This window comes from Platichthys flesus, chromosome 15 (assembly GCF_949316205.1).
Source record: "Platichthys flesus chromosome 15, fPlaFle2.1, whole genome shotgun sequence".
Taxonomy (NCBI): domain Eukaryota; kingdom Metazoa; phylum Chordata; class Actinopteri; order Pleuronectiformes; family Pleuronectidae; genus Platichthys; species Platichthys flesus.
This window is the reverse complement of record NC_084959.1, coordinates 7,067,510-7,094,262: the sequence shown is the minus strand read 5'-3', so window position 1 is coordinate 7,094,262 and position 26,753 is coordinate 7,067,510. Positions and strand designations below refer to the sequence as shown.

The following is a 26,753-nucleotide window of genomic DNA, read 5'->3' as shown; positions in this document are numbered from 1 at the left end:
GTGTGGAGGCATGAAAGCAGAGACAGAGGATGTGGGTTACACCACTCTGGGTGGATGAATGGAGACTGAACACTGCTGGGGTTAGAGACTCACGTTCCCTCAGGGCTAAATGCCTCTATGGCAAAAAGCTCCGGCCGACGCAGTGTTCCTGTTTATATTGCAAAGTTTAAAAAAAAGTTTGTTTGTGTGTGTAAGCGAAGTAGTAAAGCAACAAACGCTGCAGGTTTGCTGAAGTGTAACCCATTCAAAGAGAGGAGCAGAATGAGTTAGTGAGTTACACAAACACGTGAGTCACTGACCACAAACGACACCTCATATCACATCATTACTATGATAATTGCAAGTAAAGGAGTCGTAGCATTCATGTGTGAAATGAGAATGATCATACTGTGCGGCGGATGGTAACAAGTGAAAGTGGATCATTTAAAAACAACAGTGAGCTTCCTTACAACGACGTGGTACAGTAATTATCAAGAAATGTAATCGGGTTTATGGTTGTTGTTGTTTTTTTTTATCCATACATGTCACACAACACAAATAGAGGCAACAATGATAAAAAAAGAACACACGGCTAAGGAGGTCCTTCAGAGACTGCATCTGCATCACAAGGAGCAGATCCCCGCTTGTTACTTTAAAACACAGAACGGTAGTTTTACACAAGAAGACTTGGGAGGAGAGAAAAAACATAATTGTCTTTATTGAATACAGTCATATACAATTCTGTGGGAAAAGTGAGTAGGAGCTAATTTCTGCGATTTATTTGAAGGACTTTATTTTCTCTTCTTCATAAATTCGGGGGGGACAAAACACCTGAATATGCAAATATCTTTTTCAATGTTGCAATACAGCAGGCTAACATCGTGACAATAGAAACTAATAGAGAGCGACGTGTACACGGAGCACAGGTGGAGGAACTAAACTCCCACATTACATAAGTTGTGGTTTGTCATTCAAACCAGTATGGCTAACGCAGATCATCAAGCAGGGTTATACAGTTGGAATACAAATAGCAACCTACAGAAATTCTTAATGATATTCACAAAATATACACACAAAAAAAACCCAGAGTTAAGCATTCATCGTCTTCTAAATTTCGTCCGCAGTTTCTAGGCGAGAGGAAAGTGTGGAAACGAATTAAAAACCGGCGAAATGAAAGAATCGAAAAAAGCTCATGAGACGAAGTGACTAAAAAGAACGGTTTATGGCTCCAGTCACCATGGCGATATAATTCTATTTTCCTATGGAGTTCACAACCTTCTACATTCAACGCCCCTAACAAGCAAATAAAGGGCTGGAGGTCATGCAAGTGCGGATTTCCCAGTGGTGCGATGGAGCCGAGCAGCTAGGCCGGGGTCAGAGGGCAGATCAAACGGGTCGCTGATAAAAGCAAATGAGCCCAGTCGTGTTTAAAAAAAAGAAACTGCACGCACGCACACCCACACACAGCTTATCTTTTTCTTTTTTACTACTCGACTGAAGTTTGTCCTGCAGAAAACACACCACTCCTGGAGGTGGGAGGTCGTCAGTTTTTCCGAGGCTCCACTGGGCGCTAGGGCCGGCAAGTTGTGTGGCGGCCTGAGTTCCCATGGGAGTCGGCTTTTCCCACAGCAGAGGCTGACACACAGGGCAACGAGAGCTGAGGTGCCCCGTCTCTTCAGCCTCTGCCTCACAGACGGAGGGAGAGGAGGGTGATGAACGGAGCGGAGAAAGGGGGAGGAAGGATCACAAGGTCTGACACCACTTTTATTTCAGTCCACTGGTGCACACACAGGAGGAGAAGTAACATGCAACAACAGGTCTTAGAAATGGACCAATCCTCTCGGCACTCCCGAAAATTGACAACACAAGGCCATCGTTACGCTTCATTCCATTGTTGACTTAACAAAGTTTCACAGTCGTGTGTCCGATAATAAGTCGAGATTTTCATTTTTCACCGTGACCCCTCCGAGTTTCAGTAGTAAACTAAACTTTGCCTTAGTCACATCATTAGCTGCCATGCACAGAGATACAGAAAGCGACAATTTAAAATCCTTGGCACTGCTCAGTTTTAACAGATTTGTAAAATACGGACAGTCTTGTGTGGCGATAGAATTGCTTGTTTGCAACCAGACCATTAAAGCTTTGCAGCATCAGTTAATGGTTTGAAGCCACAGATCCCAATTTCGAGGCTCCAGCTAGAGTCTATATTACATTTATTGATTTCATTGCATATTTTTATTCTTCCAAAAAAAGAAGAAAAATGATGTATAACATGACCAGTTGTAATCATGCGCTATTGATATATCACTGATGTTGAACCATGCTGCTCTGTTCACAAATCAAAGTGCTCATGAGATGTAAACATAATTGCATTACAACAAAAGAAGAGATTAATTCCCCAAGTGGAATTAAAAATAAAAATCATAATACTCTATTAAGAGAAGTAGAAAACAAACTCACTCCCTCATTGAGAACACAGGGGCCCTTTCCAGTCACTGTACAGTTGTCTTTGTATAGTTTGTGTGACAATTCCCATCAGACCTCAGCTGAAGAACCAGAGGAAGTGCACAGATTCCAGCACGTGTGTAATCCTTTGGCACACTCTGCAGGTTTACCATTTAAAAAGAAAAGGTGCCTGTGTTAATAAGAGACACCTTTAATGAGAGCGTCCTTGTGGATGATGGATGTCATGAGGAAGCAAACACACAGCTTATATTTAGACGCCACATGGCTTTAACATGTTACCCTCTCTACTTAATTGGAAACAGTGCATAATCATATGCAAATCCGCCCAAGTGGATTATTAATGAATACGTTTTGGCATTTGGTATAATTGATGATGATAGCTTTAGCTTTCTGTTTAATGCAGGTTTTGAAAAAATAAAAAAAATTATAAAGAAGACCAGAAGCCAGAGCTTCCATCTCAGGAGATAATTTGTATAGAAATGATTTAACTCCAATTAAGATGATAACAATAGAAACAATTAAGATATAAAGAAAACCATATCAGTGTTGGAATGAAAAGGCCTAAATCTCTCCAAAGACAGGTTACAGCCGAGATAACCCGATGCTTATGGTAGAACACGTGCAGTAGATTACTTTCTGTCGTTCTCCTTTGTATGCAGGTAATGCATTTTTCAGTGATTCTTCCTGAAATGGATCACAGCAGCTTTTAGCTGTAACGACTTACTTAATGCTACAGGACATAAAATCCTGTTAATATGAACAATTCGAAAAAAATGAAGAGTGTGTGTGTGTGAGTGCATTAAACGTTGATTATTTTATATTTGCATGAGCACATTTCTCCATAGTGTCACCTGCACTTGACATTGAATATTTAACCCGGGCCAATTTATCTGCAGTTCACACTGTAAAAATATCTTTGAAGATTTCGCTCCACATCCTTTGCACTCCATCAGCAGAGGGAAATTAAACCCATGGACCAGAAAAAGAGTGTGTTTTTTTAAGGGGGGGAAATGAAGAGCGGAAGGATGAACAAAGAGTGAGAGAGTTCTTTCCAGTTGGTCACACTGGCCGGAGTCGGGGCAACTGGTACACTCACTGCCTCAAATGTCAGGGAGGGGAATGCGTAATTTCAAACACGTGCACATTTTGCTCTTCTGTGTGTGGAAATGCGTGCTTGTTGTACACACACAGAATAAAAAAAAAACACAAAAGGTTCTGCCTCTGGTTCTGCAGCCTGGCTTACTTAACTTTCACATACCCCCATCCCCCCCTCATCCACTCGAGCAGGGGACCAAGGATGGACATCTAACTTTTTAATCTCAAATAGGTGGGGATGAAATGAGAGGGACGGAGAGAGATGCAGTACCTGTTTGAAATAGTTCCAGCGCCTGGTTCCCACAGGCTGCGGGCTCCCGGGTCACGTTGGCAAAAGGAACTGGTGCATCTGCCCTCAAAACACTCACTTTCCAAGATGTGAAAATAAAAACAATGCACTGAGGCGGCATGAAAGAGTGCTTGGCAAGCGTCTGTCATCTATTTATTGTGCATGTATGTGTGCATGTAAAGTGTGTGTGTGTGTGTGTGTGTGTGTGATTTCCAGGAGGAGAGGTTTAGACGGTATCCCTGTAAGAGAGAAAGAACAGAAACAGAGGTAGAATAAGTCAATGATGATAACTGTGTGTACCATGTGTGTTAAAGAGAGGCAGAGGGAGAAAGACGTGCGCCCCAGTATCCTGCCTTACAGGTCTCCTCTTAGAATTATGGAATGCATTTTAGCGTATTCAAGCATGTGTATGAATGCGGACACCTACACAAACTCCTACACCGTTTCACATCTGTCTACATCTGCAAGCACAAATGAGCCCTGGTGTGATGTAATACTGCGCTCCTGTTCAGCCTGGATGCGAAGGCTGGCAATCCGTTCCGGGCTGAATTTAAAAATCTTAATTTATTCGGTCCCCTCGCTGCCAGAACTGTTTCGCAAAAGACCTCGTGAAACTTGTCTGGGAACCTCTGCCAGGTAGTTCACACCTCCACCTCCTCCCCCGCCTGATGTGGTAATGCAGGAGATACTCTTGACAGCACTCAGAGCCATTTATCCTGCCAGAGGAGCTAGCAGCCGGCAAAATAAAATAACTAAAATAATAATGGTAATGATAATAATGAATGCAAGATTTCTGTGGGTTTTTCGTCTGGTAGATACTTGAGAAAGGAAACTGGGGACGGAGTTGGCGAATGAGAAATCTCAATTACGGTCAATTCTATTGATTACGGAGATAAAAGCAATTTATAACTGGTGTCTAATATATGAAAGTTTCAGTTGCATGTCACATATAACATGCATGAGTGTGAGACTGTGTGAGAGTCTTGGCTCAATAATAGGCACCATGGTCATATGCCCATTACTGTATATTGACTTATAGAACAGTCATTTATATTAATATTAATGCACGACACTATATCGATCCACTTGCTGGATTTTAATGAGCCATCTTGAACATTTGTGTCCACGTACAATGATAAAATAATTTATTGCACTTCAGGGATGGATCGGTCTAAATCGATTCCATAGCAACAAAGAAAATCAAATCAATCTTTTTTCAAACAATAACAAATTTTCCCAGACGACTGAGAAACAAAAGCTCATATGAAATCGATGAACACGCTAGTTTCATCGAACCACAGATCTTTTTTTTGTTTGATGCCGTAACACATGAGCAATAATACAACATAGTTAAAACAATATTCTCATGAATACACACACACACAATAATACAAACTGCAGAAGAAGAAGAATCCCATGGCACACAGTGCATGAATTCAACTACTTATAGATTTCTTGCTGTTTTGTCTGTGAGTCAATAAACACACTCGAAACAAGAACTGTCGATATTCATCTGGTGTATTGAGTTTTTCAAACTGTTAACTTATACAATTTTTTTTTAATGATGCTTCCAAGCCAGGTAGAGCGATGACATGTCTGTGCCGTTCTGTTCTGCCATGTGGTCATTGTTGACTACACCTCTAGATTATTCGTGACTAATACTTTTATTTAAGACACTTAAAGGTTCAGTGCGTAGAATTTAGTGACATCTAGTGGTGGAGTTGCATGTTTGCAGCTGAATACCCCCATCACCTCACCCTCCTCTTCAAAACATGGAAGAGAACCTGTGGAAACCTTCAGTTGTCATAAAAACTCAAGTATTTCAATGTAAATGGCTTATTCTAGGGTAAAAAAAACTACAATTACTGCAATTTAGATGAAATACACTATGATGACATCACTAGGAGTCTTTTATATTCCATTTCTGCCAATAGATCCCTTTCACCTATATTTTACACACTGGACCTTTAAATGGTGACAAGTCATAGCTGCATCTAGGGAGACTTTGAGTGAGCCTCTTGATTTGTGACTAGAATTACACCCAATGACAGACTCACGTTGGTTCTTGCAGAGACTGAACTTGTGACCTTTCGTTGATGGGACCATTTCTCTTCAGACAAAGCTGCCCTGCCACATTAACTGTATTTCCCCCCATGTCACCAGATGGCCTATATGCATTTACAGAGTGAGTAAACAGGACTAATAGACACACACGTTCCTACACAGACAGAATTCCTCCTTGCTCTGATGTGGTGGGACGCTTAATGCAGAGTAGATGAGGTAGAGGGACAGCACTCTGTCCTGGCTTATATGAAAGAGGGAGCAGAGTACTGGCAGCTCACCAGGGGAAGCAGAGAGAGATGGGCGTTTGTGTGTGTGTGTGTGGGGGGGGGGGGGGCAGCAGAGAGAGGGAGAGAGTGTTTCTGCAAGAGTGACACGGAGATAAAGTGAGAAATAGAGGAAGCAATTGAGTGTGAGGGATAGTAGGAGAGGGAGACACGACATGTATATGTTGAGAGTAAGTCTGGAGCACAGAGCAGGTTTCTGGTGTGATAGCAGTTTGTCTTATCGGGATTTTACCAACGCCAAATAGATGTTCATGTAAATTCAGGTATACACGCGTGTGAGGAGTGCATTGATGCGAGCACACACAAACGAGGTAACAAAGGCGGATGCAGCAATTCCCACAAGGCCACCGGGAGAAATGTGATAGATAGGGGGTCGCTGTTTATATCGGTCTTCATTGCTTCCTGACTGAGTGGCCTATAATTGAATGATCATTACACCAAAGTTATGGCCGCGGCCCCACATTCGGAAAAATAGGAATTGGGCTGGAAACAGCGTTTAGTGGCTTTGATTTACGAGCAACAATGAGGAAGTTGTTTTTTTCCAAGCGTGGCACTCTGGTGGGCAATAAAGAGGAGCGGGGCTTATCGCCCGCTGTACCCACTCTGACACACATACACCAGTCAGCTTGCCAACCAGCCGGCAAACCAGTCAGCCAACCAGCTGGGGCCCTCCATGGAAAGGAAGTGTTCACTGCAAATTTGTTTCCTTCATGTCTCGCCCTGAATGGCGCTATTCATTTAAAATCGCCTCCAGTCGGCGGGCACTGCTGCCACGGCACATTTATGCACTTGTGTCCTCACAGAAGTAGACACACGCACACAAGTCCACCTGCGTACACACTCTCACAAAAAACACACTCCTTTCTTCTGGTCCGGCTCCTCTTTGCAGGAGGGCCCTCTATAATAAAAGCAAAGTTGAAAAGAGAGACAAAGTGTTTTTCTTATACAGCGTCATCTGTTTTCAGTTGGGGTCATTGGAGCCGTGTATTTATGTCTCCGGTGTGAAAAGGACTGGACGCTTTCATTTGCTAGTTGTGATATCTGGTTTGAGTTGGATCTCACTCAGAATGAAGGGGTCACCGGTGTGGGCGGTGCTAAGTAAAGGCATTGATGAAATACAATGGATTAACTGTGGACGTGTGATTCTACAGCATATTCAGATATTTTTGATCGCCGCCTCCGAATGGAACAGAGCTGAGCCGCAGTACAGAGCACAAGGCTTCACACTTCCACAAACACATTCAATTTCATTACTATCTCAACATAATGTGTTTACTCCAGTCAGCAGGGTTCTGGTAATGCACCTGGAATGATTCACTCATTGTCATAGGCTCATGTCACCGACTCACCCATACAGATCACTCAGTGGATGTGGATCAGATGAACAAGAGCAAGTTACACCACGCTGCACATTTAATATAAATTAAAGTCATATATTGAATATGCTGACCCCCTTATTTCATGTCATTGTATTTGTAATCTCTAAAAAAAATGGATTTGCAGAATCTGTAGTCGAGGGAAAAGAGTTTTGAAGCGGGGGGGGGGGGGGGGGGGGGGGGATGTGATTGCTTCCAGATGCCTCCATTTTATTAAGAACGGATATATTTGGTGAAAAAGGAAAAAAACAAATTTTCCTTGACGTATAAATGACCATTACACCAACATGGATGGAGACCCAGCCGTTGGATTACCAGACTCGTCGGTGGCCGCAGCAGAGTCCGAGTGAACTCAGCCGTAAATTCCACCAGGCAATCTGCAGCCACCATATCTGCTGACAGCTCAACATGCCAGCTATCTTGACTTTTACACCGAGGTGAATGTGACCACAGCTGATCACAGTGACAAGCTGTGGTCGGACCGTTTATTTGCTCTGACCTGTGACCACCTCTGGGAGTTTCAGCTGGCTGCCCCGGGGCCCTGTGTGTGACATCACCTCCTCTTTTCTTTCATCGCTCCCCCCACCCGCTGCACTGGCTCCGTCATACAATGAATGCATCTGCAGAGTGATGTATTTAGGAACACACATTCATAAGAAGTGTTATCTCCTTATTTTATTTTTATGTTGTATCACTGAGCCTTGAGGCCTCCACTTCCGCTGCTTCCTGACAAGCCATTTGTCTGGATCTGCTTGTTGCTCCCGGTCCCTATCAATTAATTGAAAAAGTTAAGAGAGTGTCACAAAGGGGGTTAGTCACACGGAGCTATCCCAATGGCTGCCGACGCTGACGTGTCATCGGACTTGTCTCAGTTCAGGCCCTCAGGCATTTTCTCTTATTAGAGAGAGAGCATGGAAGGGGAATGAAAGAAGCTGAAACCACACAGTTGAAAAGCCTCAAGAGTGTGGGGGGGCACAATGATAGCGTGAACATATATGCACACGCAGGCATAACCGTCTGTTTAGAAGAAATGGTTGGAACAAATCAAACACACACACACACACACACACACACACACTTGAAAATGGATTTCTCTGTCATCAAATAAAACCATTGACAATCTGTCAAAGTGTCGAAGCCCAAAGGATCCAACGAGTTAATGAGTACAACTTGATGTCATCGTAATACTGCTACGTGATTTCTTGACAGACATTTTGTTTTGGCTATTTCTTGCTTTAGACTATTTCACATATCTGTTATCAATGACAAACTGGGGGTCACGTAAATGAAATTCACAATTTATCTTGACAAAGTGGTTTTGTTTGTTTGCTGATTAAAGTGATGTAAATTGTTTGGATTATTAAACTCTAAGACAGTTCAGTGGTACACTCTTGTTTGGGGTGTGGATTATAAAAAGAGTTTGGGCTTGAAGTCATTTTATTGATCTATCATATAAAACAAGGTTATCGCTTTTTAACAACTGCAAGACAAAGATTCATTGAATATCTTAAACCGCATTTTGTTGGCTGAGGATTGGAAATACAAATTAAATGAATGTCGGACTTCCAATGGTCGATTATTTTTGCTTTCGGAGAAACCACAGTGGTTCGGACCAATCAGTGTCCGATGTGTGAGCGCCTGCTGGAGGCTCCGGGCGTGTCTCAGAGGGAGAGGGCTGTTCATTCACAACAACAGCTGCTCCTACATAGGTTAGCCATAGTGGACACAGCCTCAATTGTATCAGAACTGGAGAGCATTCCTTCATTGAAAGAAAAGCAAAGAACTGCACTGACGGCTTTTCTCAATCGGGAAAATGATTTCTCTCTCCTCTCCTTACCGGCTTTGGCGACTGCACTGACGGCGATGGACAGATGGTTTATCCAATCACCTGCCAAGCATACTTTTTGAAGCCGTCTGCCCTTTTTCCAAATAATTCCCAACTAAGTTCTCCCGGGCAGTTCAGTGAAACAAACCATCTGGTGAATCAGATTGATTTTCAAACCGAAGCACTAGAACTCGGAGGACTGTTGTTATGACTATTTGCTGGTCCACATGGGGATATGCTGTCATTCATTGGGTCATCAGCTCCGGACCAAACTGAAGCATCTCAAAAAACAGGATGGACGTGTTCAGAGCAGATCAACAAATACAGCGTAGTAAAATGCCGGATAATATTTTCTCATTGAGTAGGCTGAATTTAGCCGTAAGCCCAGTTGTGCCTTGGTACAGGGTTATATATAGCTATTACGTCTGGTAATGTATGAACAATAAAAAGTCTTCCAGTGGTGCCTGTGTATCTGGTTTTGCAATTCCATCTTAACTGCTGTATAAAGCCTATAACCACACTGCCGTCATATTTGGAAAAGCCACATGGCAAATTATAGGCTACGGCTAAAGGTGTGACAGGTGTAGCTGCTGGATCTAAAGTATATCTCCCACATGCATGAAAAGAACACGTATGATGGAGACAGATTTACACCACATGACACACACAGACTCACGTGTGTACAAACAAAAGCTGCCAAACAAAGCAAGGTAAATCTGTAACATAGAACCTGCGACACATTTTATGTATTTGATTGTGAGCCACGTTATGTGCTTTGAACTGTGGCTTTAATTATTGTTTCTTGTGCTCAGAATCTACACATATAATACACTCAGGATCAGTCAAACACACAGTATGTGATGTGATATTTTTTGCCCCAAAGTACTTCGATACAAACTGAAATACATATAGTATATATATGTATATAGGCTTTCATTGATTACATAAGTCCTGCTTTCCCCTCCTTTAACAATTCAAAGTTATTATGTTAAATAATAAGCTTCCACAAGGTTTCATGAACTCATCAACATCCACACCAACTGTGTCAATAAGCTTTGCAGACTCTATTTTATTTTATGGCACCAATCTGCTATTTCATTGAGCCTTAGATGATCACAGTTACTCTTGTTAAACAAATTCTTGAGAAGTTATTTCATTTCACCCAATTGTCAGGATCAACCCATCTGCTAGGTGCCTGAACGTACTGGCTGTTCTAAACTAAGTCTTCCTATTGGAATAATGGGTTATAATGAAGCAATTTAATGTACACACACGTGCAGAAGGTGTGCATATGTTTCACTGTATCCTGCCTGAGGATTGTGCGAGATTTAAACAAACTAATTATATTCTGTAAGGAGGTAGTTGCACAGAAACAGTCACGCCATCGCCATCTGACTTACGCAATGAACACCGCCCTTCATGTGCTTCGTGAGCAACAAAGCAAATACTGGAATCGGTTGTAAGAACCGTGCCATCTGTTCACCTGGACAACTCCATGGTGTCCTTGGTGAGATACACGATCCAGTAGACCAGGTTGAACGCGCCGAACGAAAGGGGGAAGAGGATGCGGGAGTATTTGTCGATGATGCTGGTGCCGGTCAGCATGTTGTTGTCCGGTACAGCTGAGCCCTGCTGCAGGAAGGCCTGGGCATTGACCGGTGGGTTGGGAAACGTTTTGGCCGGGCGGTCGAACAGCGGAGCGGAGTTCATCCTCTTCTTCAGCACACTAGAGGCATCCACCTTGGAGAGGCACAGGGGATAAAAAAAACATAGAAACTGTGAGAAGGGGTTTCACATTAAAGAGAATATTGCATGATGTAATATGAGGGTATTAATAATAAAGCTGGGGCTGTGCTGTTGTACTCTGACGTTCGTGACGCATTCCCACAGCTGTGAGTCGATCGGTGAGGAATGTGTGCGTCTGCAGAATGCGAGGTCTCGCATAACAATGAGGACCACATTTAGTTCACTACTAAAACAGACAGAAAAAGGAAAAGCACATCAGGGATTTGGGTCAGGGAACAGTGTGTGTCCTGTAGGTATAGAGTGAAACTAAACAGAGAGAGAGAGCAATCCTCTTTCAAACCAAAGAAATTGTAGAAAGTCTAATATCGACCGGAGGACCACGGAAATAGAACTGACTGTAACTTCTTGATCCTTTGATTTAGGATAATGTCGTCAGGAAATGAGCTTTACAAACAATTAAAGAGAAACATAATTGAATATTTAGCATGTCCTGTAAGACCTTATAATTGCAAGACAATATTCTAGATAGGGAGATATGACTATTCTCTATATTAGTTATATTTAGATTTTTAAACTAATTTCTTTCTGAAAAACATGATATTTATTGTACTTAAGCTCATTCGTTACATTTGCCGATGAGAAAGCAAAACCAATGATTTAGAAATGAACCATACATTTGCAGAGTGATGTTCAGTCTGTGATTAAGAGTTCACCGACTCGTTCAGCCGCGCTGTTGGACTCAATTCAGAACACGGTGGATGTTTTTCCAGACTAGGGTCTTGGAGCCAAAACGGATCTTGCGAGATTTGCGTTGGATTTGTCAGGCTAAAGGATTACACGCCCCCTCTACAGGTTGAGAAACTATTAAACCGTAACAATCCTCTGATTGAGGGAAACCCTTCCAAAACTGAACGGCGGCCAATAGGAAATGAGATAAGATAAGTCCCTGATTTCACAGAACTCATCGACATATTTGCCGATGTAAGGGTTGCAACCAACAGTGAATGTGCAATTCTGATTTGTGCAGAATGTTTAATAAAATATTTCACTGTTTTTAGTATGACTTTTCCTTCATGCTCAACTCATCAGGTGTTCATTTAAAATATCGTGCAACACTATAGGTTTGATTATGTTGAGTCAACCTTATTATTCCAATATAACAGAGGAAAAATTCCACATAGAGAATTTCTGTTACCTCTGGAAGGGAGGTTATGTTTTCAACCCCGTCCATTAGTTGATTTGTTTGTTTAGGGAAGAACAAAAACAATTTTGGAGCAGATCGGGATCAGGGTGAATATCCAGGAATTGTATTCCTCTTTAACATTGCAAGATCAGGCGTATTTCAACATTTACATTTTTTTTCCAAGGGAATGATTCGTGGATCTTGATGAAAAAATCGTACCCCCCGACTCGCTCACGGTGCATCCAGGGGGGGGGGGGGTCCCCTGCTATGTTCACATATCGACTTCTCCTACATTACTACAGGAATTACCCTTGTAGGTCAGGCGGATAAAGTCCGTAGAAACCGCAGAGTGTCTCACATGGACATTTGCGTTCACACATTCACCTCCTCCGGAACTGCGGAGTCCAGTGTATGTCTGAAAGCAGCCTAAGTGGCGGACATTACAAGAGCTGGTCAAATTCAGAGTTTTCTTGTTCATCTTTACTTGATCTCATGATGTTTTCCATTGAGAACGAGGACAATTGGTGCAGAAATTAGATTCTGGAACAAATACAGAATGTCTTTCTTTCTCTCTGTGTAACTATTGTAATGATATCGACTTTCACTGTGTTGTAGCACCGCGGGTTGCCAAGTGCGAGTGTGAAAAAAGAGGGAGGACAAAGAGAGAGAGAAAAAACGGAATCTGCTCTGTGATTTAAAAAATTGCAATCATCGGTACAATAATCGTATCTGCATTTTACTCTAGATAGACAGGGTGATCAAACAGCTGATCACCCAGACATTAGGTTTCATTAGCCAGTGAAATAGAGTGTGTTCCCTGTGACCCTGTGCGTCTCCTCCAGTCGTATCAGTGTTTATTTATCAGGTCAAAGTTAATTTGAGTATTGGAGGATTTGTGCTCGAATAGGAATTTGGCTGCTCCTCCAAATGTCGGCGGCCTATCACTGTAATGGTTCCTACACGTTGACCGCATTGCCGTGTGCCATGTGGCATCCTCTACTGTAGGTATGTACAGATAATCCGATACACAAGCTATTTTTGATAATGAAAACAGGCTTTTTCCTGGTAAAATCCTGCAGGGATCAGCTCCTCTTCTCTTTATCCACTGCTCTACATTCCGACTGCCTTGACCAGCGACTGATGGATATATGGCTGGTGTTTAGGCGCGAATGTTCACATGTGGTGGGGGCTGGGGAGTGGGAGCCACTGTGTGTTTATATGTGTTTAATACTGTGTGTTACACCATCAGCGCGCACTACCACTATGCTTTGCATGCGAGTTCACGTCCGTGGGTGTTGAGTGGGTGTACATACGCTTGTGGATGAATATTGCGAGGCGGCAGAGATGGATTTCATGTAAATTTACTTTTTGAAATTGTGTATTTAAAGCAAGGCAATGAGTTTCCTCAAGATTGCAGCTGTTAGACTAATCACTTGTTGTTAAGGTGTTTTAAGAGAATAAGAAAGTACACAATAAGTATTAATATGTGTCATATTTAAGTAGAAGCATGTGAAAAGTTGATTAAAGTTGACACTAGACCTGCTGAAAATAAAATATATTTCAACATCCCCTAAATATTAGACTCCACTCTTAACGTGGAAAAAGCTTCAACTTGATGAACTCATTAATCTATAACCACTAACTTGCTTTGTAACTTGATCCCCAGGGAACTGTAACATTTCTAGCGCCAACACCTCTTTGCCAAATCAACAAAATGATTAGGTCACTTAGTGATCCCCGAAGGAAGCATTGGAGAAATATCCAACCAGAGCAGAAGTGACTTCTTGTAAATATAAAACAATTGCCCGGGGGCGAAGTCATTCTTAAGACCAAATATTGGATTTAAACATTGATTCTGACCGGAGCAGATGGAAGACATCTGCTGTATTATTAAAACAGCTTTTCGAGATGCAAACCATTGCTGCTTGATAAAGTGTGGACTTAATTTGTTTAAAATATGTGTAGGGAACACTGTGCGTCTGTGTGCTCTCCGGCAGGGGCCATTAATGATCCTCAGGTTTCATTATTGTGATGTGGAATAATGAAAGAATAATGAAAGAATGGCTCTCAGCAGATTTCAGACCTCCACCAAGGACCAAAAGTTCCCTTAAGTTCAATCAGGCTGCAACCTTCTGAATTTACACACACTTATACATATCATCAAGATTTATAATTCCCAGGGAAATCAGTGAAAATGTCAGAAAACAAAGTGACAAATATTTCTATGATCCTTCCTGTGTTTTTTGTGTAATCTACCAACAACCAATCCACATACAAATGGTCTGAGGTGAAAACACAAACCCACCATGCGGCTGCAAGCACGATGGTGCATGAAATCCTGTGTCGACAGCGATCTTGCCGAGGCTTGAAATTCTTTCATTCATTCAGTCTAATTATAGGGACACTGGGACGCCGGGACAAATGCATGAAAAATCTAAACTGTCCCAATTCAATCAGAGCGCTCCTTCAGCCAGGCAGCGATCACTAATCTACCTGTGGCTGGGCCAATAAATAAAGTTGCCTTCTTTCTATCACCCTCTCTTCTCCTTCATTTCCTCCCACGACTGCTTTATTTTTCCTTAATTTCCTGTACCACGCACTCCGCCACCCACTCACACAAACACACACACACACACACACGGACACACACACCATCGACAATGCACACAGCCCCTCCCCCTCTACACTGTCTATATTTGATTCATTAGATGAACCATTAAACTTGTGCTGCTGGGAGTTTGCTGTTCCTGTAGTGGTTCTGCCCGACATTCACAACAGGTCCTTGTGTTTTAAAATCCTGAAGGAGGAGCAGCTATTTCCGGTGATACACCATTGTTTGGTTTTATTTCGCTGTCTTTTTCTCTCTGTGTAAATGGAAAGTCTTCCCTCCTACATATTTTTGTGAAAGCAGTCATTTTCCATGATGCCTCCCTCCCACTCTCTCTCCTTCTCTCTGTGTAACTTTCTCTCATGCAAACACAAAAACAAAAGCACGCCGGCCCCTCGCGTCCGTCCCTCCATCCTCGCTCCACTAAAACGGACTGGGCCAGCTTTCTCGCCGCCCCCACCCCCCCACCCCCCACTCTGCATCAGCGTGGTGGCCGCCCTGCTGCTTGTGAGCCCGCAGTGATCTGCTGGATATTCCCTTAATCTATGGCTCTTACATAATCTGTAGCAACATCGTTCACAGAGCCACTGGCTGTCTCCTCGTGTCACTCTCTGTGGTTATCACACGGTTACAGGGCAGATTAGAGGACCGGGAGAAGAGCGATGGATGATAGATACATCGCGGATGGATGGATGGATAAGACATTGTATAGAGTGGATTGCACGGATCTGAGGGCCATCATTTGCTGCAGATTACATGAATGCATATATATATATATATATACGTGCCTGTATGTGTTTGAGTGTGTGCTGCAGATTAAGTGGGGATGTGTGTCCTTGTGTGAGGAGAAGCGTGGACAAAGTGGAGATTGTGTCGTCCCAGTGCGAGTGTGTAGTTACATTCAATAAAAAAAAATAAGGAGGGTTGGTCAGGAGATACTGTGTGAATAGAACATGGGGGGTGCACAGGCAGAGCACAGCAGGAGGTCACAGAGTTGAGGCAGAAAAAGAAGGATTCATGTTAAATGTTGCATTTTTGCGTGTGTGCGAGAGGGGGAAGACAGGAAGGAGGGATGTGGGGGTTTGTACGTATGTGATGTAAGCAAGATTATGGTTTTCTTTGGGCTGAGGCGGGGGATCAACAAGGTTTGTGTTTTGTTTGCATTGCACAGGCTGCACGTGGGATCGCAACGGGAAAGGAGAAGGGGAGCTGCAGCGGGGGCAAGTCAGAAGGGAGAGAAGAGTCACACACAAGTCATATAAACAGACTCTAAACCTCCTCGTCTGCTGAGTAATCAGTGCTTTGTGGGTATAACACCACTGAAGGAGCCGGGGATGACCTTCACCACTCATCATGAGAGCCACAGAGCTGTCTCATTCATCGGAGCATGTGAGATGTGACACCTTAGAAAAGATTCCAGGACACAAGCAACAGAAGAAAAGGGAGTGATCTTCGAAAACAAACCCTGAATGAACGGAGGCAAGATTTGAACCAATCGAAGAGTAAAAAATGAACCACGGATTTATTTGATTTTTTTATCTGATATCTAAAAAGATCATTAGGTGCATGTAACTATAAACTGGAACTTCTACATTTAATCTGTGAGTGTAAAAATATAAAACCACATGAGATAAGAAATATTAAAGCCTTCACATCTCTGGTTAATGAAAAAGATTCTGTTGAATGGCTATCGGCTTTATTTTTGTTTGTATAAATATTTGTGTGTATTTTCATATTTCTTTCAATAAATAAAAACATTTAACTTTAGATGTAGCTTCAATATGACAAGTGAGTGTGAAATATGACTGCATATCCCCAAAAAGTATCTGTAAACATCGAAAATCGCAGCCAAGCTTATATCCCAGGCTATCTACGCACTGGCCACATTTTCTGTCAGTTTCTTTTTAACCTCTCCCATTGCAATGATGCATATAGTATCAAACATCATATTCCTCCGTTTGTGAGTCATAATTTAGCCAAACCGAAGTCAATAATAAATCAAACACACGTTCTGCTGGAATCTCTTACAAGTGATTGCAGTGAAACCAGCAGCTTCATGTAAAACATCTGAAGTCATGATGCAATTTCATCAAAACCCATCCAAAAAGAGTTTTAACACATTAGCTGAAGATTGTTTATTTCTTTATTGTCTGTGGTTTAAATTTTCTACACATGCTTCAATGTATTCTATTGTACAGGTAGTGATAATGACTCTGACACCAGGAGTGTGGGGGGTAAGCTTACTAACATGTTTCACAATATGCCTTTTATAATTTGGACATTTAAAGTAGGTACGTTTTTTTTATTACAGCTCAGAAAACGGGTTCTGACGTCATGATGACAAACTTCCAGCAACAGACTTAAAAGCTCTGAGTAAAGTCAAGCTGTTTAGCAGCTTATGTCACATGTTAGGATGTTAATAAAGTCATTGTATTGTCAGATTTTCATAAACTTTCCTAACAATACTATTAAGAGTACAGGAGCTTCTCAGCTTATTGTTCAGAACTTTAACAGTCCCGTACTTTGAGGTTTGCATATGTTTGCATATTGAGATAGAGGGAAAAATTAATGGACTGCCAAATTCTTTGTTTTCTCTATCAAGTTTAAGAATGTGAATCGTCAGCAGGAAAGAAAAAGTTAAAACAGTGGAGCCCAGATTTTTTCCTTTTAAGCTTCTTTCTGTTCCTATCATCCCTCTAAGTGAAGAAAACAAATTTAAACTCGGTTGAACATTTGCATCTTTTCCTGGTTCCCTTTCCTAAACACACAGGTATAACATTTTGTGTAACATGCTAAAACAACAAATGTGAAAAATGGGGGAACACACTTACCGAGGAATCTTCTCCATTGGTCCCCGTGGCCACAGGCGGCGCCGCAGCTGCAGCCGCCGCCGCCTCCTGAGCCGCCACCTTCATAGCTGCTGCCTTCCGCAGCTCCCTGTTGGCTTGCAGGGTGGAGAAGTAGTTGACGGCCGCAAACTCAATCAGGGCGGAGAAGACGAAGGCAAAGCAAACGGCGATGAACCAGTCCATGGCGGTGGCGTAGGAAACTTTGGGGAGGGAGTGGCGGGCGCTGATACTGAGCGTCGTCATGGTCAAGACGGTGGTGATCCCTGCAAACAGGGATGAGACAGAGGTAAGTGGTCACAGGCACTTTGTTGGTGGGAACTTCTTTTTTCTCTCAAGTTAAATATACATATTATGTATACATGCATTTTTCTGCAGAGAGTTAAATAATAAAATCAGTGGCCTACAACATTTCTACGTATGACTTAAAATCTATAGCCCGAAGGTTGGCTCTCTCCAAATTTCACAAATATTCCTTTCATATCTTCATAACTACGAATGGAGCGCCCCAGGAAATCACAACTTCTTCATTTATTAATAGTCCATTTATTCTACATTTATATTTATGTGGGATCAAACAAATAACCTATAACCTGTGAAATTATCTTACTTCAGAGGCGCATGCAGGCATAATTCGCTTGCAGTGTTTATGCTAACCTAGGCTGATTGCCTCTTGGCTCTGAATTCATATTTAATGCTCAGACATGAGTGGTATCGATCTTGGAAGCGGATACACATTTTCTCTGAAATCTTTTCCTCCCGTCACATCTCTGCGATGGGGAGGAAACATATCAATGTCTCCTGAACAGGCTTCTTAATGTTTCAGGGATGTTGTTATAATCTGTATGAATTAGAAGAACACAATTCTGCCACAATACTGCAAAGAATGAGCAGAGAATAAATGGATGGACTGTTTGCAGGAATAGTACATTCACTGGTGTGTGTGCATTTGTGTGTGTGTGTGTGTGTCTGTGCATGTTTTTGGGTTTGTGTGTGTGTGTGTGTGTGTGTGTGTGTGTTTGTGTGTGCGTGTGATACTTTCAATCCTGATAAATATAACTCAAGGCCTGTAGGACCATTGGTCAATGAAAAACCACAGGCTTGATTGTGAGCGACCACTGCAATCAGCTTGATTAGGACACACACTCTAGATGCACTTGAGCTAGCAAAGATACATTTGCTAGCTCAAGTCGAATTGTTTTTCCAATTCGTTCTTGTAGAGACTTGAAATATAATTTGGACAATCACTAGGCAAATCATAGTGCTGCTTTTTGAATCCATGATAACAGGTAAAGTGAATTCTCAAAAGCTGCAGAACCCTCTTGAAAGTTACCAGTTCAGCCATTTTACCAAGAATCACCATTTGCCAATTGACCCCTGAGCTCCTTTCAGCTCTGCACAGATTGTAGCAGTTGACGCACTCGTGCTGCAGCTGCAGTGATACAAAGCTTCTTCTGAGGACTTGGCGTGCACCACAGTCGATCATTGACATGTGTGCTGAAAGTTAAAAATAGTCTTTACAACAGGGTGCATAAGCTGTTTATAGTATTACGCTCTTTTCCATGGTATATGTCGGGTGTCAGGACATTTCAGCTCGGCAAGGTTTGTCCAACTTCACTACAGGGGACGATGATCTGTCAATGAGCAGGCGGACTTCACATCCGCACTGGCACATCAAACAAAGATCAACTATCTGTAAACTGTCTCGAGAAAACCATCCGGTGAGGTGAGCGCACAAAAGCTCCAAAGCATCGGCTAATATTGTGTTGATCATGAGCCTATGAGGAATAGAGCCGATAATGCAAGTGAGGAATGATGAAGATTATTGAGGAAAGAAAGCTGTGGGTTGTACCGGGGGAGAGGTTAGACAGTAAAAGCATTTTTTGTTTAGATGGAGTAAACTCAGCTTTTCAGACGTCTGTAAAAACTTCCTCCAGACTTCTGGCCATGGCTCAGAAAATGAAGCGGTCTCTTTGTTTACAGTCTCAAAGTAAAGAAAAGATGGAAGAAAGAAAAACACTGTTTAGATCCGCGGCTGTTCACACCTTCTGTTAGTAGCTGAGAGTGCTCCACAATATATTAAACATCCTTAAGTCTGTGTTGCTCAAATTCTTTTCTTATTAAGTCAGACAAAGATGCTGACAATCAACATCTCCTTTAATGGCCAATTAACAAAGTACATATCTAATTCACTTCCATCAAGCTAAAGCGTAAGGGGCCATTTAACACTGCTGCCCATGCTTTTACCAAATGTGCGCTGTAGCTGTGCACTTGCCATTAGGATCTCATGGGGGATTTAATGCACCCGGCAATATATCAAAAGCATTTTCCAAGCGGCACTTTAGCAGTGGAAGTCAACGACTCTTAAAGAGAGCCTCCTCCAGAAGCCCAGCCGGTGCCGACTGTCTCAAGCTCCAGCAGAAGTTAAATGTGCGTAGGGGAGGAGGGATGAGAAGCTGTCAGGGTGGGAGGGAGAAGCTCAAGAAAGAGAAAAGAAAGAAAAGAAGGAACGAGTGTAGGAGGGAAGGGGGATGGCAAGTATAAAGGCAGGATAGAAATTAAATGCTTTGGGGCATTTCTGTGCTTTTATAGGGAAAAAGCAAGGTACAAATTAGGCCACACTCAATTAAGTCTGTGAGACTTGTGCTCAAGGGACTTTGAGCTCTTAGAGAAGTTGTTGACAATCCAGCGCACAACATACAATGGCTTAATGTACTGTCAGGGTGGAGCGCATCCATGAAGCTACTTCTCTCCTCTTCTCTTTTCTCCTCTCCTCTCTTCTCCTCTCATCTCCTCTTCTACTCTTCCCCTCTTTTCCTCTGCTTCACTTCTCACCTCTTCTCTCCTCTCCTCCCATCCTCAGCAGTAATAAAACTTAGTTAGATAATGGATTTCCACAGCACATCCTGTAACTCCCGGATACTTTAAGAGCACTCTCACAAGACACTCTAAATTTAGACCCAAACTATATATCGCAGTTTGAATATGATGCTCTGCCATTTGTGATGACAAATCCAATCTGAATTTGCCTTTATTACCTCTTCTAAAATACCCAGCGTCCCTGGCGTTCACCCAGAGCTCCTATTCAACGACAGCCAATCCAGAGATAAAGCCGTTTTTTTTAATCGTATACCCAATATTGAGCGAAATGGCAAACAGCAGGACGAGTGAGGTTAACGAGTTGCCACAGATGCTCTTGCCACATGGGGGCCTCGACTTCCACGCCAACGCTAACGATTGGTATCTCTTCGCCGAAGAAGTTCGTGGGCTCGCCCAAGCGCTGGCTCCCGTCCAATCACAAGTGCAGACCCCAGAACCGTAATCGACAAGGGCCAGCAGTGTCACTCTGATCAGCTGCAGCTTGTAGGTAATTAACACGAGCGGAATCAAAAAATGTTTTCAACGGTTTCATTTCCCCCCATTTTTTCCCTCCTTTGTTTCGTCCCAGTCTTATTTGTCTACCTCTTTTCTCGTAGCCTCTCTGTCTTTGTTCAGTGTCTCTCACACTCTCCGCTCCCGAGGCTAGAGCTTGGTGGCAAGTGTAGCGTGATGTAATGTGAGCAAGCGGAACCTGTGAGTGCTCGGAAGAGGGCCAAGCAAACATCCTCCCCCTCTCGGCCCTTCCATGACCAATTTCAAAAAAGGACATTTATTCTCTATTAATTCAGCTGCACCACAGTGGAGGAGGAATGGAGATAATGAGGAGAGGTTAAAAACATACGGTGATGACTGAGTCGCTCTTTGTTTTTCCTGCAGTAGACTGTATTTCAGGGGCCAATCTGGGTGGTTTTAAACCAATCAGCGTGCAGAGAATGCAGAACTACTTTAAGTTTCCCAAGCTGGAGTCACAGTGAAGTCAAGCAGTGGATGGGGAGTCGATAAATAAGAGATATATTTGATTCACATTTTGGATACATGCAGTAAAGAAAGTTGAATTTAAAGAGCTGAAAACTTGTTGAGCGCAGAGACTCATGCAACTCTGGCTAGACCCTTTAATCTAATGGGTTGTGTAACACAGTGTTGGAGATTCTTGTTCTGTTTAGTGAACCGACTTGATTTCCCCCCCACACTATGCTTCTCTTTTAGGTGATTGCAATCATGCAAAACCGCAACTGAAAAGACCATTTTGTTGCAATTACCATTTCACCAGTAATGCACTGAGCGGTGCGTCCTCGCTTTGCACTTGAGACTTTCAGGAATAGGCCTGTAACTTGCAATGGTATTTATAGACCATAATGAGTACAGTGAGTTTAAAGAGAACTCACCGAACACAGTCCGAGCTGGGACTGATTCCTTGTTAATCCAGAAGGAGACTTGGGCCAAGATCACGGTCATGATACAGGGAATGTAGGTCTGGATCAGGAAGAAGCCCATCTTCCTCTGCAGGTGGAAGTGGACCGTCATGATGACGTATTCACCTGAGACAGACAACAACAAAGACATGTGATCACACATCGGAGAATAGAAGGACTGACCCCAAAAACTTTATTTAAATGAGGCTGATTAATTTATTACCGTAAAAATATTACAATAATTTGATTTCATGTCTGAGTTATGTATTCAAATCTTTTTTTGGTTTAGATATTAGATATTGGATCACATAACCACAGAGAAACCTGAAACCCTTCAACGGTGTTCACAATATCACCACAACAGCAACGTTACTGTCTCATTGGACCTGCACAGAACCTCCTGGGGTGTTTTCTCACCTGTGTTGGACTTGAGCATCTCGCTCGACACCGTCTGACCAATCAGGTCGTACTGCAGCAGACTGGAGGATTCCTGTGGCACCTCGACGGAGGAGAGAGGACCTTTCTTCCACGTGTACACGATCTCACTGATGGGGTAAGCATCTGGACGGGGGGGGGGGGGGGAATGAAGAACTGTGTTAAAATCATAACATTGAGGGGTTTGTTCTTTATTTGTTATATATTCACAGGTGCAGAAAACCTTTGCATTGAATTGATTCAATCATTACAATTCACTCTTTTGTTGGTCTGGTTCTCTTGATAAATATCGAATGACCAGGCAAAGGATTTGTTGGTAACACCGGATAACACGTCCCACTTCTAACTGTGGAATTAAGGAGGAAGTATGGGAAGCATTCAATTACAACCCACATAACCTATTCTTACCATTTAATTGAAAAAAATAACAATTACTAGGTTCCTCCTCCATCATTAAAGGTAAGCTACTGTTGATTTACTTCTGGTTTGTTTATTTCTTACATTAATTTCTTTCTAATTCTTCCTCCTCAGGTGAGATAAGAAACTTTCTATAATTATGCACTTGAGGACGGTTTGTTTGTTGCACGCGACGTGCACCTTCAGTCGATTATGCACTGCAGGGTCCCATCTTCACATGCACTCACTTATTCCTTGACTTGATAATAAATCTCTACAGTGTGCATCTAATTATCTTACCATCAGATATACCATAATAAGGATAAGGTACTGTAGCTGTAATACTCTGCTTACACACTATATAAGCTAAGTTGTTTTCACCATCTTTCCCCAATGTTCCCTGTAGAAGTCTAGTATTTACATAAATAATTTATTTATCCCTTCCACTAACACGCCTAGTTGTTTATCCCTTATTCCCCTATGGTTTCCTTCTACTGTACCCCGTGAGCTTGTAACTATTGTATTTGTACCTGATTAATCCAACACTGTAAATCTGTGGAATCGTATTACTAAGTGTTACCGCATTGTGTGTATTTTTTTTTTTTTACAGTTCCTCTAATGCACCCCGTGTGACACTTCAAATTAAAATCTTCCGACATCCTGTCAGCTCGTCAGTTAGGCGGTGACAGAGCGATCATTTGATATTGACACCATCTGTCAGAGCAGTGAGGCTGAAGAGAAAAAAAAACAAACTCACAACTCCCAAACTTGAGCGGGCAGGCGTGGCCGTCCATCGGGAAGTTCATCAGACGCATCGGGCACTCTGCATTTATAGTTAATCTGTCAGAATAGATACGGGTTGAAAGACATGTTTGATTCATATTTCATTCACTGTTACCGCATTGGCTAAGAAATTAATGTTTTAGAACTGGATCCAGGCGCTGTGGCACAACGGCGGACACATTGTGTCACTAAACCAGAGACTCGAACCAGAGACATCTAAAGATTGGAGGATATATATGTAATATGTTAGTTTTTGTCTTGTTATACTTCTTTCTGAAAGGAAACTCAGCACCTCTTGCAAAAGGTAACTAAGAAAGAAAGTTAAGAATAAGGATTAAACTAAGCCAAACTCAACCAAATGTTTTAAAGCGAAGTAATTTAATCTATTAATCTAATTATTTGAGAGAAAAACTGATTCTGTGCCATCAGTAACTCCGGGGACGTGGTTCGTCCTTTTGGAACAAACTGGAGTCCTGTTTGTTTGAATTGCTTTCCAGGCCTGTTTTTTTTTTCAGATGGCACATATCTTGTTTTTTTTGGGGGGGAATGGCCCTCCTCATTTCTTTTAATGTCTCGGATGCTTGTTTGTTTGATTTGCCATCCAGGTCTGTGCTGTGCTCCGGTGTTGGCTGGGTTTGGCGCTCACTGTCCAGCCCTGTTACCTCATGGTGTACAGGATGGTTCCGTTCTGCATGATGCGGAACAGCTTGTTGGGGGTGGTCATGTTGTGAGAGATCGACCTCTTGCCGTTCCGGAAGAAGGTGTCCGGCGTCCAGATCTTGCTGACCATCAGGTTGTTGAGCCGCAGGATCTCAATGGGGCCCTCGAATTTCAACCGCTCGTCGATCCACGTCTGACGAAAGAACACGTCCATGGTGTATTCCTGGAGGGACGGAAGCATTTGTTTACTACGGTTTGAACCACTCCTACCACTGGGGCTGCTCCTGCCGCTACTATCTCCACTCCCCCTAGAGCGAATGGCAGATGGATTTGTGAGCCATGGTTTCGCTGGAACCTGCTGGAGAGAGCACTGGCAATGTGATGAGTTTTTTTTTTTCTTCTATTTCTGGAATGCTTCTATTATTGCTGCCAGTAATAGGGAAATTTTAAAGTTGGGTTTTTGCGTTTCACAATCAAGAAATTTGACTTAATTTAATGGCAGTTAAAATGGGATTTTTAGATATCTCGTGGGAGACAGACTTCTCCATAATAGCAATTAGATCATGTGTCTTTATAAAGTTTATAAGTTCCTTCAAAAGATGATGCAATTGATACTGAAGCGCAAGCATAAGATATATTTTCCTTCTATGTTTTTATTTTGATTTCTTTATCTTATTATATGAACAACCAGGTCTATAAATGAACCGACTGAATCATCTGATGAACATGAATGTAGATTACTTCACGTACAGAGTCAGCGTATAGTCAACAATACCATCCTGGATGCTTTTAGATGAAATGGATGCTCCTGCTGCTCTTAAGAGCCTTTTACACGCCTCACTATAGAACGGCCACCAGCGCATCACATGACCGTTCAAGTGGGCTTTAGATGCAATGAAACAGTATCTAAAGCCTAAAGCCTCAACAGTGTCGAGGACAACAGACATACAGAGTTCAGCCTATCCCATGGCAGGAGTCGTCGGCCGGTCCTATCCCAACATCAGCCAGATCTCTCCCTCTCAGACGAGGGGGGGGATGTCAGCCAGATTAAAGTCCTAAGCTGCACTAATGACATCCTGCCCACATGCTGGAATAATGAAGGCTAGGGTTACTTGAAGCTATATGAATTGAATCGCAGGGGGAATCTGTACATAATGTCTTAAGTGTGTTGACCAATGAAGCTGGCTCTTTAAACCAGTATTATAAAATCGAATGTTTGGACAGTAAGTGCACGTCAGTTTAGCCTTTGCCTCCCGTATCGGTCTCAGAGGTCAGAGGGGCTTACGTACCATCTCGACATCTGACACTGGTCCAAAGCTGGTGACAAAGATGTCGGTTTTAACCTCTGTGACTGGACCTGCAGCGGAGAAAGGGAATGGTTGCACAGAAACAAAATACAACTTTGGTTATCATCTAGAATCAGGCATTATTATATTTAATTAAAAGAATATAAATATAAAGCAGTTAAAGCTATATCGAATGTGTAGCTCATACACAAAGACAACATGCCACTGCAAATCACATTCATTTACAAACCTGAAAAGAACATGACAGTGACAATAAGTACAATTTTTTTTGTTCACTTGTAATTGTGTCATAATTGCGTTAAAAAAAAAACATTTAATTATAGCAGCACAGAAACCAAATGGACAATGACGCACACAACTGCTGGAGACAAAGTTTATCCACTAAAAAAAAAAAGGAAGCTCGATTCCATCATGCATGAGGCAACATTATATAAATAGTGATATGACTCGGTCATTAGCATACCTCCAAATCCAGGTCGCAGTCTGTTGTCATAGCCATCCAATAATCTGTCCAATATACGCGTGATGTTATCCAAATAGATGCTGGTGTCACCGTTCTGACTCCCCCGAACACCGCTCGCACTAAAACTAAAGTACAAATCGCACCGATGGAGAAAAATCATGTCAACACATTAGAAAGACAGTTACAGGAAAACAACACAGAGTTTCTCCAGCGCACATTCATCCACGGTCGTTTGGACGCCGTGCGTAAAAAGTGAGGAGAACATGCAGGGAGAAGAGTTGCCTCACACTCACCATGACAGGAGGAAGCAAGTTAAAATGAGAGCCATGCCTCGCAAACACCCCACGACGAGAAATCCCTGGTCAACTTTTAAAATCAGCATGGTCCATCATTTAAAAAGCATGATTGGAGGCGAGGGTCGCTCTTCTTTGGAGTTGTGAACCGTGCGAGGATATCGCGCCAGTCCAGCACGACTTGACTTCCCCCTCTAGTGCGGTTGCGCCCGCCTCAGCCTGAATCTGCTCAGTCGGAAAAAAAAAAAAAAAAAAAAACCTGAAGAGTTTTTAAGAGAGTGAAGAGGAGGGACGAGGGGGGACATCCACGTTAAGCGAGGAAGGCTTTTCTTTTTACGTGCACAAGGGTCTTTGGTGTCTCAT

General features: G+C 42.5%; 1 protein-coding gene across 2 annotated transcripts; it reads right to left on the bottom strand.

Annotated features, from left to right (window-relative positions):
- Positions 1-678: 678 nt before the first annotated feature.
- On the bottom strand, positions 679-26,753 carry gabra6b (gamma-aminobutyric acid type A receptor subunit alpha6b). Of its 2 annotated transcripts, none has more exons than XR_009924264.1 (10): positions 26,391-26,753; positions 26,098-26,222; positions 25,617-25,684; positions 24,330-24,550; positions 23,642-23,724; positions 22,471-22,614; positions 22,027-22,179; positions 17,747-18,027; positions 10,779-11,118; positions 679-4,068 (listed from the first exon to the last, which is right to left on the bottom strand). XR_009924264.1 is itself a non-coding variant. In XM_062406819.1 (10 exons), exons 1-10 carry the CDS (start codon positions 26,477-26,479, stop codon positions 4,056-4,058), a joined length of 1,434 nt encoding a protein of 477 aa, XP_062262803.1. In that variant the 5' UTR covers positions 26,480-26,752; the 3' UTR covers positions 679-4,055. The 2 variants fall into 2 exon arrangements, 1 of the variants encoding a protein (XP_062262803.1); XM_062406819.1 differs by having other exon boundaries at positions 10,862-11,118; positions 26,391-26,752.